The 14,695-nt window shown below is 39.0% G+C and overlaps 1 protein-coding gene across 11 annotated transcripts in view; it reads left to right on the top strand.

Annotated features, from left to right (window-relative positions):
* The window catches only part of col25a1 (collagen type XXV alpha 1 chain), a 196,587-nt gene that overhangs the window by 165,632 nt on the left and 16,260 nt on the right, over positions 1-14,695 (top strand). For 9 of the 11 annotated variants that reach the window (XM_014468962.2, XM_023346162.1, XM_023346158.1 and 6 more), the window contains 15 exons: positions 351-383; positions 1,974-2,009; positions 5,175-5,219; positions 8,172-8,234; positions 10,911-10,979; positions 11,570-11,614; positions 12,011-12,055; positions 12,243-12,320; positions 12,644-12,667; positions 13,375-13,419; positions 13,558-13,602; positions 13,895-13,975; positions 14,078-14,140; positions 14,289-14,339; positions 14,532-14,558. In XM_014468962.2, the coding sequence (XP_014324448.1) occupies positions 351-383; positions 1,974-2,009; positions 5,175-5,219; positions 8,172-8,234; positions 10,911-10,979; positions 11,570-11,614; positions 12,011-12,055; positions 12,243-12,320; positions 12,644-12,667; positions 13,375-13,419; positions 13,558-13,602; positions 13,895-13,975; positions 14,078-14,140; positions 14,289-14,339; positions 14,532-14,558 (750 nt within the window). The remainder of the gene's footprint in view (positions 1-350; positions 384-1,973; positions 2,010-5,174; positions 5,220-8,171; positions 8,235-10,910; positions 10,980-11,569; positions 11,615-12,010; positions 12,056-12,242; positions 12,321-12,643; positions 12,668-13,374; positions 13,420-13,557; positions 13,603-13,894; positions 13,976-14,077; positions 14,141-14,288; positions 14,340-14,531; positions 14,559-14,695) is intronic. The other 2 variants (XM_023346160.1, XM_023346155.1) reach the window with 2 other exon arrangements.

Raw genomic sequence — 14,695 nt, 5'->3', positions numbered from 1 at the left:
AAGCAGCTGCGCTCTGACATTTTAAACACTGAAATGATTTCCAGCTCTGAAGCCTCTTTAAATGCTGTATCAGAGGTCTGTGGGAAGGTAAATGCTGCTTTCATTGTTTAAAACAGCAAACAGCCTTCTTTCTAATTGGATTTCCTTGCAGTTTTCACCACAAAAATGCAGCCGTTTTGTAATTTTATTCAGCATTGTTCAGAGAATTCGCCTTTTTGAAATCACTTTTAGAACCATTTCACTGATACAAACATTCCTCTGTTTTAACTTTACAGAAAGTGATGCATAAAATCTTACATCTGGGTTTCTGTGTCATCTCTTCATATATTCTTTTGTATTTTTTACCTTAGGGTGATGCAGGCTCCTCTGCAGCAGGCATCAAGGTAAGTCCTAAACAATTTCTTTTTACGTTTTGTTTTTAGTGTGGCTCCTATTAGTGATTCTCAGTTGGACTAGTTGCATTTTAAGAACACCTCACTTCAGACTAAGACTGCTGCACAACATAAAAACCTAATCACAAAGTGAAAGATAACTCTGTGGATTGTTACATCATCATCAGTGTGTGATGGAGCATTAGAGATCCATGACCGGAAACTACACTTGTAAAACTCACCTTCAGAGGTTGCTGTACTTCATTATGGCTATGGTGGCATATCTGTATCATGGGTGCCTCGTCGCAGAAGTCGTACTTAATTCACACACCTTCACAGTTTGGTCATAGGATAATTTGAAGGAAGAGTGTCCTTACCGCAACACTTTGAGATATATTGTAATCCTATTGGCTCCATGGCTGCTACACTATGGCAACCAATCAGGCAACAATAAAGATCCCACCAAGCAGCCATTGGTCCAGTCAGATACATACAGTGTCATGATCAGACTCTTTGTACACTGAAAAATGTGACAATGTGCTGCCAGACTGGGAAGAAGCACACACGCCTCCAAAAAGCACATAAACATGTTGCCGGGAGACAAAAAAGGAAGTCATTAGTTTTTCTGGCTGGAATTCAAAGGTGCAATATATTTGTCAGGAAATATGTGAGACCAGAGGGGGTACTATAACAAGTACAAACAGTCTACTAGCTAAAACGAGATTTTCCTAACTTTTCTCATTCCAGCAATGTTCGATGAGTCAAAGAGATCCTGGAGAAATTTATGTAAAATTTGAAACTACATGTGAAGAGAAATGTGCAGAAATGAAATTGCTCAAAATAAGCTGTTCTTGGAATTACATCTTAGTCGATAAACAAGCTACTTAGTCAAGTATTTTGTTTTATTGTGACAAAAGCTAAACGTTAATTTAAAAGATTGGATTTTGTTCAACCAAATTAGAAACAGTGAATGCTTAGATTAACTTAGGTGACTGTTTAAAATATTAAGAAATGGCTTGCAATCTCTAATTTATTCAGCAGACATGAATGCATACATGTAAAGGCAAAATGAAACCACTTTGAAACAGCCTTTCTACATGTTTAGCAAAGTTTTTTTGTCTGAAATTGATCTGCCTTTCACTCAATTTCAGTTCAGATATTCCTTTAAAGAACCTGAATATGCTTTAAATTTTAGTGTGAAAAGGATACAAACTTCACTGTCATATTCTTATGACAATTCCAACAACCCCTCTAACAAACCCTGCCCTGGGTGAAAAGCCTTATAGTCCACATTAAAACCATTGATTGATCTCTTGGGTTTAGGAGACTTTTATGTCTGAATGACTCATAATTTGGTGTGTTAGTTGAAAGGTTGTCAGTTCGAATCTAGCTCTTCACGTTTCTCTTGGACAAAACTCTGAACCTCAAGAGGCCCTGATCTGTGGATCTGCGAGTAATTGTTTATATGAATATGGTATTTTGTCTAAATCTACTTTTATTGGTCAGAAACACTAGAAACGTTCTGGATAAATGCCTTGCAGTTCTGGTTAAGATGGTGTATAAATGAAGCAGCTGAGAAGGACACAGTTTTATGTCTTACAGGGCGAACCAGGAGAACCTGGACGGAGTGGACAGAAGGTAATCATTATTATTTCTTCTAAATTAAATATTTTCACGAATGAACGGAAACTTGCAACAGACAAGTTCTGTCTGTGCATACTGATATGTCTGTTCGCAGTGTCAATGCCCATACCTAGACGTACTCAATAGAAGGGGAAGCTTTTATTCCAAGATATTTCAAATAAAGGTTGGTTATCTCAAAGCCTAGTGGAGTCTGTTGTGCAAAATATGTTTTCTACATTAGAAAGGCTCGGTTAAATCTGACACTTAAAGATGATTGACTATTGTAGAGCTGTGATTCAGTTTTCAGGCATTACAACCTCTCAGAAACCATACTAACATTTGTGGGTATGTTTCCCTTTTTGTTTAGGATTTATTTAGGTTTGTCTAACTTTACCAGATTCTTGCATTAAATAGCTTTGCTTCAGTGCAACTGAAAAGCATTGGCAACTTGTCTACATGTTTATTGCCTTGAGAGGCAACAAACTAAGGTGCTTTGCAAAACTTTGGCTAATCGCATCACCCCAAGCCTTAATGTATTTTATTGTCATTTTATTTGCACCCTTAAACTTTTCCACGATATGTGAAAAGAGAAAATTGTATTTTGGTGGGTTTCATAGACCAGCACAAAGTTTTGCATGACTGTGATGTCAAAAGTACAGAAATCCAGGACAACCAATTATCTGGAGGGTGCACATCTTTAGTGGCCATTGGGTGAGAAGTGAGCTTCATCCTGTACAGGTAACTAGTCCATTAAAGGGTAACATAGAGACAAACAGGACAAACACGCCTGCACATACACTGAATGCTAAGGGCACAGGAGTAATTAGCATGCCTGTTTTTGGAAGCTGGAGTACCCAGAAAGAGCCCCTTTATGCACAGAAAGAATGTGTTTACTACATTTTAAATCCATGCCAGGATTTAAATCTGCGAACTTCTTCCTCCAAGACAACTGAAACAACTACCCCACTGTGCAGTAATTCAATATCAATATGAATACAACTGTTAAGGCCTCAAACATTTGTTAGAGAACATTATTGAATGATCAACCCTCCTTGGACAAGTACTAATCAAAGACATATCCCAAGCTTTCAACATCTCGTAAAGCATTGTTCGTTGCATTATCTGAAAATAGAACAAGTTTGGTTCTGTAAACCTACCAAGACGTGGTCATCCATTTAAATCCAAAGATCCATAGCCGAGGTAGGAGAGTCTGTTACCAGATTACTTCACAAATCTGGCCTGTATTAAAAAGCAGCAAGAAGAATACCATAAGGAATATTTTTGATGTTGCCCAAGACCAGGTCAGTGGTTCTCAACCCTTGTCCTGCAGGTTTTAGATGGGTCTCTATTCAAGCAAACCTCATTCAACGGATTGCATTTGAAGTGCCAGAGAAACCTGTTAATCACCCATTCATTTAGACGCCTTTTTTCACTAAAGGGTCCATCTAGGGCTTGTCTGACCCTATTCTGTTGGCTGGCCCTACTGTCCCAGCCCAGTTTGTGTTTGCATTGAGCAGAGTGTCAGTGCAGACTACTCATGCTTTTCCTCAGCAGGTAAGCTGGTCAGAACTGATGGCAAGATAGATGGAGCTAATTACAGGGCAATCCTTGAGAAACACCTGAAAAGAATTGAAACTGGGGTGGAAGTTCACCTTCCAGGATGACAACAACCCTAAACATACAAACAGAGCTAAAATGGAGAATAATGTGATGACTAATGTTCAGATGCTATTTGTCCAATCTGACTGAGCTAGAGGTCATTGTCAGATAATGGGCAAAAATATCAGTCTGTACATGTGAAACGCTGGAGGAGGAGAAAGTCACACTCAAAGGCGATAAATACAAATATATTCCACACAATGTTTCTGTTTACTTAAAAATGCTCCACTACTTTGAAGTGGAGTATTTGAGGTAGTGGAAAATGCTCCACTACTTTGTGTTGGTCTATCACATGAAATCCCAATTAAGTGCATCCAAGTTTATAGTTGTAATGTAACAAATTGTTGAATGGGTTTAGTTGAAGGGCAAAGCACTGTACGAATATCTCTGCTAGGCATTGTAAGTCATTGTGATTAAAACTATGGAAAAGCAGAAAGACCTGACTGCAACTGAAATTCTGTCACTTTTTAAATCCCGTGTGTTGCACTTATATCATTTGTTATATTTTTCCTTTTTCTTGCAAACCAGTTTGATATTTGATGCTGCAGATGAGACGCAAACTGTCTTATTTTCTCGACTATTTCATACTCAACCTGTTTTTGCAGAAACATCAAAAACTATCTCCAATCATCTTTAGAAATCCAGGGATAAAGAAATTTCCCATTGGCTGATTGCCAGTAACTGCTGGTAAAGTGTTTGTCCACAAGAAAGACTTTTATTCACTAATTTACAGTCCCTTTCATAAGCCACAAAGTAACTTTACAGCCTTCTCTCTGATCCCTCAAGTGTCGTTAAAGTTGATCATTCTCGTGCAGCACTAATCATTTCTTTTTCAGAAGCCATAAATACAAGGGGCCTAATTGAGCATTAAATTATTCCCAGTCCAAATTTTTATCTTTGAAGTCTCACAGATGCCTCAGAAAGGACATGACCTCTGAATTTTTGGGGGTCTTTTTTTTTATTACCTAAAGTTGGATCTCATACTGGGTTCGTTGCTCAAACTTCTGGAGTTTTTGACTTTTTTTGTAACAGAAAAGTTGGGTAAAATGGGACCTTCCCACGCTGCCAGACTCTAATGATCCACAAGTCATTGCAGCTCTCCCAAACAGCTTCTGCAACCGTAACCCAACATATCTGACAGTTTTTCCTTTTTAGAAACCAGGACTTTTCACACCTGTCCGAACCAATAAAATCTTCAAACTGAAACTCTGCTGCTCCTTGTGAAGGGTTGAGTGTTATAACAAGCACTAATCAGACTGTCAAGCTACAGCTGCATGAGCTAGTATTTAAAAAAAGATGCATGTGCCTTCTGTTCTGCTAATGCTCCCATCCCCATTCAAGCAAATGACAGTCAACTCAAGCCAGGAGACTGCTTTCCAGAGCTGCGGCAACTCGATAGCCAGCGAAAATAAAAACAGGAAATAACGTGTAGAGCTAATAAAAACCCCAATGAGCCTACAAATGAGGCTTGACTCAGCTTAGCTTGGCTTGGCTGTAACATGTCGCACTCTTCCTGTGTAGGGAGAGCCAGGACTTCCAGGGCTGCCTGGACTCCCAGGGATAAAGGTAATTGCTTTGCTGTCTTCATCCCCCTCTCAGTCATGTCCACCCGGTGTTGTCCGTGTCCATCCGCTTCTGCCCGTCTGAGAGAGCTCAGAGCAACTCAGCTCACCCATTGTCATGGCACTGAGGTCTGGCGATCTTGCCTTTTCCGTCCTTTGAGGGATTTGCCCGCAGACGTGAGTGCTCCATCTGCAGGAGCTGCGGAACTACCTTCAAGTGCAGTAAAAACTTTGGATTTTAGGGCTAAATTTGTGCAGGATAATTGTGTCATTACGAATTTGTGAATAACATCCGTTTTTAAGAGCTTTAGCCCACTTCCTGAAAATGTGGAGAGTCTGGAAATTCTGCTGTTGGCGAGTTTGTTCAGATGCTTTCAATTTGAGATCTAAGGATAGCCCTTTCATACATAGTGGTCACTACAGTGGACAGCTATCTAAAAGCCATTTTCTTGTGCTTCCTGTGGATTTTTATGTTATAAATGCACACAGACCACTGAAGTGGACACTAATGCATCATAAAATATACCATCAACTACTGGCCATCAGCTGCAAATGCAGGAAATTATTTTTGTTAAATACAATATGGCCGACAGACAAAAAAGCATGAGAACCGACCCGGTCCTCCTACTATAGACGACTCTTGCAAGTAAAAAAAATATTGGGACATCAGATAACCCCTAAGGAACAATACTACTGATGTATTTTTCAAATAACAACTTTGTATTTGGACAAAATTACAATTGATCACATAAAAATAAAATATAAAATTATTTTTATAAAAAAAATGTCCTACCTTTTTTATGCCTTAAGAAAAAAATTTTAAAAATGGAAAGAAAATTCTGACACAAAGGATCATAAATCATGCATGAAAGGGATAGGTTTTACGCAGTTAGCAACTTACCTAGAGTGGATAACTCTCAGAATGTCTTCAGCAGGGGTGAAAATTTAGTCATTAAAAAGAATTTCACAAACAGATGTTTGTTTCAAACAGACTTTTGTGTCATATTAGTTATAGTTTCTAAAGATGTTTTTTTTCCCCTAAAAATGTATTTGATTATTTATTTATATTTATGTGAAAACACAATGTGTGTACCTCACAAAATGGTGATGGTTTGAGTGTGCTGTCCTACAGTTGACACTTATGTACTGTACCACGACATATCTGCTTATTTTCTAGGTAACTGAGCATTTTCAAAAGCAAAACGACACTAAATTACCTTCTGCTGACAGACATTTATTGAAGTCACGTGACATTTTCTTACAGCATACGTTATCGGCTTCAGAAAATGTATTGAAATTACAAAAAAAAGACAGAAAACTGTAAGAGTATGGTATGGCGAATGATCAGCCAGCACTGCCAACATTATGAGCGAGACATTGACTGGTCTCATTAAAAATCAGACACTAAAATAACTCTGGTGAGTCACTTTCCTGTTCTTTTCCATTCCTCTGTTAAATTGTAAGATCACCAGCTCTTGAGAAAGTTTGTTGGTTTCTGTTCACCGATTTACATCAGCAATGTCTTGGTGCCAGCTACACCTGGCTGCTCAGGTGGAGCTGTTCCCCCTAAAGGCCAGTTGTAGAAACTGAACATTGTTCTCTGGCAATAAAAGAAAACTGCTTTGTTTCCTACTTCAATTTCTCACTCATTTTCAAGAAGGCTTTCACTTTGAAAAGACTTAATGCGATGGCGTGCCATGAGATCTCGTTACACTCTTAGTCATCAGTGTAAATGTCCATGTAAGGCAAATATGGCAGCAGTTTAAAGGTCTATAAAATAGAGGGTTCTCGTTCACAGCTGTGAAATATTTGAGATTTGAATAATTTGAAATTGTTTCCAGATCCTAGAAATCCACTTTGGTTTTGAACCCCTCCCCCATCCATTCAGCTTCCTCCTTTGAGGAACACTGCTTAATTAAATTTAGATCTTCAGAAAGTTATCTGGATTTTGAGACATTAGGTTCTCATAAACTGTCCACAGAACCCCAGTTTAATCCTTGTCGTTTAGGGGAGGAAGTTTAGTCACATCTTTAGAATTTTTTTCTTTTTGATTTGGAAAGCAATAGCACAGGAGCTAAACATGCAACCAGCACTTAATAACCTTCTCATGTTAGTGTAGTCACATTAACGTATCTCAAGACCATTGGCTTGAAAAATAATGTGTTTAAATTGTGAATGCTGACACAGGCATGATGCTGATGCTTGTTCCTGTTTTTGGTTTGTGCTTCTCTCTCTCCCTTTTCTTTATGTGCCTGCAACGTGTTCGGCTTGTTAAAAAAACCTAAAAACTTTCGTTTTACATTTCGTACACTCCTGTTTTTACTTAGCAGGCCTGCATGTTTGATGTGATTCTAAAAAGTTCTGCTAACATGGCACTTTTAACAGGTTCTGAGCTGGCCTTGCCCTTTATTCTTCCTCCGCATACTTTGCTGTTTGGTTTAACACTTAGAGAACTACATGCCCATCACTTCATCGAGGGCTTCCTGAGCACCTGAAGCACTCTAGAAGGGATTTTGGTTGCTGCTTTAGAACCAAATGCGGTGCAAATCCAGTGCAGCATCACACCTCATACTGGAAGCTGGGTAAAAACGTGAAGTGCATTTTTTTTTTTTGCACACTCTACCTCATTTCTTAGGGTCTTGATGAGTTTCTGCTAAGGCCCGTCATATCATATGTTCAGGCTCATGAGAAAGAAAAATGTTAGTATATGTGAAACTTAAGGAGCAATTAACAAATTGCCTGTCGTTGTGATTAATGCATGCAATCCTCAGTCTGCTTGTGTGCACGTGGGGGTGTGCGAGCAGCAGTAAGTGCATGCCTGTCCTTATGAATGTATTTGGTCACTCATCTTGCGTGTGCTGTTTAGCGCTCATTAGAAATGCCCAGTGGAAAAGTGAGTAATAGCTATTTTCTTTGTTGTTGTTTTTTTTTTTTTCTTCTTTTGGGTTTTTTTCAGGGTGAGCCAGGATTCCTCGGCCCCCAGGGAGAACCAGGACTTCCAGGACTCCCAGGAACTAAAGTGAGTGACATCAGTTTTCCTGACTGAGCCTCTTCTTGTTGTGACAGTGATCGACGACGAATCAGATGCAACTTGTTTGACAGATTTTAATAACACTGTGCTAACAGAACAGTGGATAGCGTATTGTCATGTCACCGATGTTATTAAAACTCTGTCTCCACTAAATGTCAGGCTGAAGCGGTCAGAATGAGCTAATCCTCTACTGCTTCCTTTGAGTCATGACATTATCCTACTGTGGGGCCAGGGGTGATGATCCAAACATCAGGCAGCTTGCAGTGCTTTGATAATCAGAATATATTCTGTTTGCATCACCCTCTACTGCTTTGAGCAACATTTTGTTAGTTTTATGGAGAACTAAAGGCAGAACTGCAGTGGGACACTCATAACTCGGTTTTATTACAATTAAATTACATATAAATAAGGGCTTTGCGAGTTCTGTTCTGTAGCTGCTGATTTTACTCTCTTGGAAGATGATCTGGTGCAGAGAGGTTTCCCCTTTTTTGCCAACAACAACTGTGCCACAAGGTTTTACTTTATACTGTGTGCTGGACAGCTAGTGCAATGTTTCAGTATGACCAAAAAAAAAACTTTGCAGAACTTATGTATTCTCATCAACTTAAACTGGGGTTGTTACCTCATTTTTAAGGGTGCAACTGTTTTCCAAAAATATCTACGACGTAAAAGTCATGAGTCATCCTTTACTTCCCTTTAGTTTGATCCTTCCTTCTAACCATTTTTCACAGGTTTTGTAAAGTTGTAGAAAGTTTCAGTTCCACAGCTACCTTTTTGGCTGCTGAAAAAACATAATTATTTACAAGGCTTTAGCTCCACATGCGAGGATTCTGGGGTTTTTTTTTCTCCTTTTCTGTGAACTTGAGGATTCAATGATGTGTGGATGATAATAGTCCCTTTGTTTTGGAGGGGATATGCTCCCAACTTCTGAGGATGCACGGAACGCGGTGCGCTTGGGAACAAAATGGATAACACATGGATTTGACCTACAGTAACCTGTACATGACGCTGTAGCTGGCATCAGTTTCACATGCACCACCAATGGGTGGGTGTGCTAAACCTATGTCCTGACGCTGCATATCTAAGTTAAAACTGTAGGTGGAGACTTACACCAGAAGAGGAAGTTCCCGCTATGGAGACTGAACACTTATAGACTACTACACATCTATTATTATACAAATATATCAAATATGCTGGCAACACTGGAGGCTGTATTTTTAGTCTCAAAACAAGAAGACCACAGGAGTCACCATTTCTATGTAGTCAATTTGTTTTGTCCAGTGTCAAGAACTTCCATAGCAGACGTGCAGTGAGGTTATTTTGTAGCTGCCACTGTGATGAAAAACTACCATAATTATCAGTTTCTCTTGAAGTCGCATGGCTCATAAAGGAGAGCTACCAAACCAATTTTGGTTTCCAGAAAAAACTTACAAAAGTATAAAACACAATATAAACATTTGTGACATCTTCTGGCAACGGCAAAGTTGGTTATTGAGGTCAGTAGCCACGGACGATAGCTGGTTTTTAACAGGCCCAATAAGTGATGATTACCAGGTAATGTCGATGGCTGTATGATAGATGCAGGGCTGGTGGTGGTTGATTCTTGAAGATGTTTCACTTTTCCTTTAAAAAACGTTGTTTAGTGAGTTCTAAGCTGAATTCTGAGGAACCTCTGAAGAGCTGAAGCCTTTTGGATGAGACATAAAATACCTTTAAAAAGCAGTTCAGCTGCCTTCTAATGAAGCACCAAGAAGATAATACCTTCAAATTGTTTATTTGGAAAATTAGCTGCTAGCAGTCTTTGTGATTAATGCATGCAAAGACAGAATTTTGTATTTCTTAAGTTAAATCTATTGAAAATCCTAGAGATAAAATGAACAGAGAATAGTACTTTACCACTAATGTGGTTTAAATAGAGCTGTTAGCTGGAGCAAGATCAACTGGAGGATCATGTATCCTGCATCATATCTTTACTGGATTTTTTCCTGTGGCTGAGAAACATAAAATCCAGACATTAATTGGCTGTAGATGCCCTTTTAACCAATTTGTAGTTTGTCCTGCATTTATTTTTTCACATACTAGACAATATGCCCTCCTGATCAAATATATATGCAAGAACTGAACTAAATAATAGTAAAAAGCAAAAATAGCCAAAATTCAAAGAATATTAAAAGGCCTTCAGAAAGTCTGGAGAACAAGAGACCATCAAGACCATTTTAAAAGGTTTCAGGAAAGACTGACTGCTTGGAAAGAAAGTGTAAAAAAAAGCAAAAGTTTGTGTGGTTGTAAATGAACGTACAATCAAACAAAACAACGTATTATTGCTGCATAATGATCCTCGAACACCAGGACTCTCCATGTTTCTGGTGTTTCTCTGACTCAACAAAACTAAATCAAGTGAACAGTTTCTGAGCGTGCCACTGCTGACCTAGAAGACTTAGGTCAGCAGTAATTTATCCATTTGAAGATGAAGTAATTTATCCATTTGATTCAGTTGTGTTGGAGCACATCTGAGACATGCAGAGTCCAACATGAGGACTGTTGGACTTCCCTCTTCTAAAGCTGTTCTCCCACCTATAAAAACACCCGTGTGTTTTGTTCAATCGCTCTTTGTTGTTCTGCCAGTGAACGTCTTATGAACAGCATGTGTTTTGGTCTTAATAGGGTGAGAAGGGTGACCACGGACCAGCAGGAAAAGGTGATCGAGGAGAAATCGGACCTGCTGGGCCAAAGGTGAGGATATGATGCACACATGCACGATCCCCACCATCTGACCGATGGCAGGATGATCCAGGCTCATATTTGTGACTTTGCTGCCATCTAGAGTATTCCTTCTGAAAACAGCAGTTATCCTGTTTCAAATCCTGAAAAGTCGAACTTATTATTCATTAACACACTAAGAAATTAACTTTTTTTTCCCAAAGAAGAAAGCTGTTTTAACAATCATTACCATTACTTACTAGGATCTTAAGGTGTTGGAGTTATGTAAACCGGCTCTAAATGAGTTCCCCATTTTGTTTATGTCTGCCACTGACCCTGCTGGTAGCGTAAGCTGCAGTCTAAACTTAGAGGACTCAGATGACTCTGGAACATATCCTGTTAGAAGCCCCAAGTTAAACCCAGGATTAGTTAGGGAGAGTGTTCAAATAAACACATCCTCTGTTGCTCAGCAGTAACAAGATAAGATGTTTGTTTTTAAGCTTTGTTTTTAACCTAGGTGTTGGTTCCCCAGGAGGAGTCTGGGAGGTGGATGATCAGATGTCCGCTTCAAGTAATTTAATACTTGAGATGTATAGTTTAATTTATTTTACTATCCTTGGCAGGGTTCACAAGGAGAATCTGGTATGCCTGGACCTAAAGGGTCAAAGGTGAGTACGGCTCAGATGCTTTCTTTGATTTCATGAATAGCAGACATTCACAGCACCTTTCCTAGCTTTTGGTACCCCTGGTAACAATGTGGAACGAGGTTGAAAATTATCAAGTGCTGACAATTTTAAAGGCCAAGCTCTTAAAAATATATAAATATATATACATAAATAAAAGTTTTAGAAAGAAATGTCAAAGATAAATGTATGTATAACTGCAAAAATCATCACATTTTCACTTTTGTGCTGTTGCTTTTTAATTCCACTCTTGTGATCATTTGTAAACCTATATTATGATTCATTCCTTCTCATAAAAAGTTCTCATAAGGCTTTTGATTTATTTATTTTCCCTAATAAGACTTGTACGCATGTAAATTTGTGTTTGTTGTTTCATGTAAGGGGGATATTGGAGATAAAGGAGATTTGGGATCTATTGGCCCAAGAGTAAGCACTTATTTCAATTCCTTAAATTGTTCACTTAGTAATTGTGCATGCTTTGACTCAAACTGTATGATGCTGCTTCCTAAGAACTGCTCACCACTAGGGGGCAGAAATGACCTCTCAGTCAGAGTAAGAGGTTGAAATTAGGACGTGTCCTTTATGTTGATATGTGGTTCTTGGTGTGTTGCAGGGTCCTCCCGGGCAGAAAGGAGACAGAGGAGCCACTGAAATCATTGACTACAATGGAAACATCGAAGAAGCTCTGCAGGTCAGACATGTCATTGCCTAACTGGTACATTGTTATCCCCTCTCATGTCTACCAGAGGAGAGAGCACAATGAAAGATAACTTTTTGTTTGCCTTGGCCTCTCACTGAAGTATACCTAATGCTCCATCATGCCATGCTGACACCAATATTTTCCTGTAAAGATAACCTCCAGTTTCTGTCACTTGGCCTTTGCTTATGTGTCAGATAAAAAGAAAAAGTATCTTAAGCTCAACTGAAGAAACGTGTTGTCCCAACAGTTTCAAGTGACCTGTGTAATCTTATCTCTTACCTGCTTTCCGTTCCCACTCTTTCGGCCCACTGCAGAGGATTACCACTATTACAGTCACGGTAAATAGGCTGTGTGTATATTCTGTGTATTGTGTCATCATCACGTTTGATCCATCTTTGTCCCAGCATGGAGCCGACGCCACACCAGCACTGGATTGCACGGCCCTGTGTGTGTGTGTGTTCATACGTCCAGCAGTGTGTTTGCTTTACAGTGAATGAAGCAGTGTCCTGTGTCACTGTTGTGTTTCTGTGTAACGGTCTGTAAACTAAGTGTCTGAAAAATGTATTTTAAAATAATAATTCGTTTTTTTATCTAGTTGCAAGAAATTAGAAATAAAATACATTCAGGCAATTACATCTTAGTACGTGAGCAAAAAATATAATTTTTGATTTTCTGATTACTTGACAAATTTTGCAATGAAGTTTCTTTTAAACTTTTGCTTCTGCAAACAGGCCAATTTCAAGAACATGTCAAACTTATTTTAGATATTTACAAATTAAAAAACCATACCAGATGGGTTTAAAAATGTTTAAACAGCATCTAAATTCTAACATCCAAATGTGATTTTTGTGGTTGTAATTCACTCTTTGCATGTGTCTCTCACTTCAGCATTCATTGTGTGAGACTGACTTCTAATGTAGTTCTACTCAAACTAAATCATCGTTCTCATAGTGTTTTTTCCTTTTAAAAACTGTTATGATGGTGCAAATATCTTGTGAAGAGCCGAATGGAGTCACCATTGGTTTCTGTCACTGTTTTTGTACAGGGTCCTCCTGGGCCACCTGGACCAATAGGACCACCAGGCTTTAAGGTGGCATTTTTACCCTCATGTCTAAATCTTAATTCAGGTGTCACGTGATGTGGCGTAAAGCGTATTGTGCAAGATCTAAACATTTAATTGTAGTGTGTGTTATTTTTGCAACAATGCTGTCTATTTGTGTGGTTGTAGGGAGATCGCGGTCTGCCTGGTCTTCCTGGACTCGATGGGGAGAGAGTGAGTAGATCGCTTTACTCAGACAGAAGCTCCAAATGTGGTTTTGCACACATTTTGCGCATGAAATAGCATTGTGAATTACAAGCCAAATGTTACATTCTGTGCAAGAAGTCCACTTATGTAAATAAATAGAACTGGTTAGATGTAAAGATTTCGCGGGTTGCGTTAAGGTCTCTGTTGCACAACTTGCTCTGAACCTGCTCTGGAACATGAATAAGTGAAGTTTGTAATAAGTATCATGAATTAAAACTGAATCATCTGGGCGTGTGTGCGCGTGTGTGACCTCTCTCAGGGTTATAAAGGTTCCAAGGGAGACATGGGAATGCCCGGAGCGTCAGGGGAGAAAGGAAGCACTGGTTTAACTGGCTTACCTGTAAGAATCACACACACACTATTGGAGTAACAAAGGTTTCTTAAAACGTATCTATATTCAACATGTTCAAACAATTCACCTCATAATGCTTGTTCATAACAGGGCGTTAACGGAGCAAAAGGAGACAAAGGAGATCCAGGACTTCCAGGTCCACAAGGTCCATCTGTGAGTAACGTATCGATAATAAAAATGCATTAAATAGAGTTTGAGCTTTTTATAGCCAAACATGCAGGGAACTATTGTTATCATGAAATAGAGTGAGAGTAAGGTTTTCATTTGAGGATTTATTTTTGTAATTTCTTTACATTTTCAGATAACTGGCCCTCCAGGGCCACCAGGACCTCACGGGCCCTCGGGACCCATGGTGAGTTTGGGGGTTTTGTAGTATTTTCTTTGTCCCTGAACCAAATATATAAGACAAACCCTGTTTGTTTCTGGTTTGCTTATTTCTTCAAGAGAAAATCTTCTGATGCTCCTAAATCAACAAATGACTTCATTATTCACGCACCACGTAGTTACCTTTTGACCTAAAGTGTCCCTTTCGAATGTTTTTCAGGGACCCCATGGCTTCCCGGGGCCTAAGGTAAATGTTGTTTAAAATACATTAAGAGATACAGTGAAAATGTTCATACCCCTGGCAAATTTCTACATTGATATTAGTTTCTTTCAGCCAGAAACCTGTGCTGAAATGCAGCAGGCATCTCTCTGTACTTTTTAATG

The sequence above is a fragment of the Xiphophorus maculatus genome, chromosome 14 (assembly GCF_002775205.1).
Source record: "Xiphophorus maculatus strain JP 163 A chromosome 14, X_maculatus-5.0-male, whole genome shotgun sequence".
In the NCBI taxonomy this organism is placed as follows: domain Eukaryota; kingdom Metazoa; phylum Chordata; class Actinopteri; order Cyprinodontiformes; family Poeciliidae; genus Xiphophorus; species Xiphophorus maculatus.
Note: the sequence above shows the minus strand (reverse complement) of the source record. Positions and strands in the feature narration are given on the sequence as shown.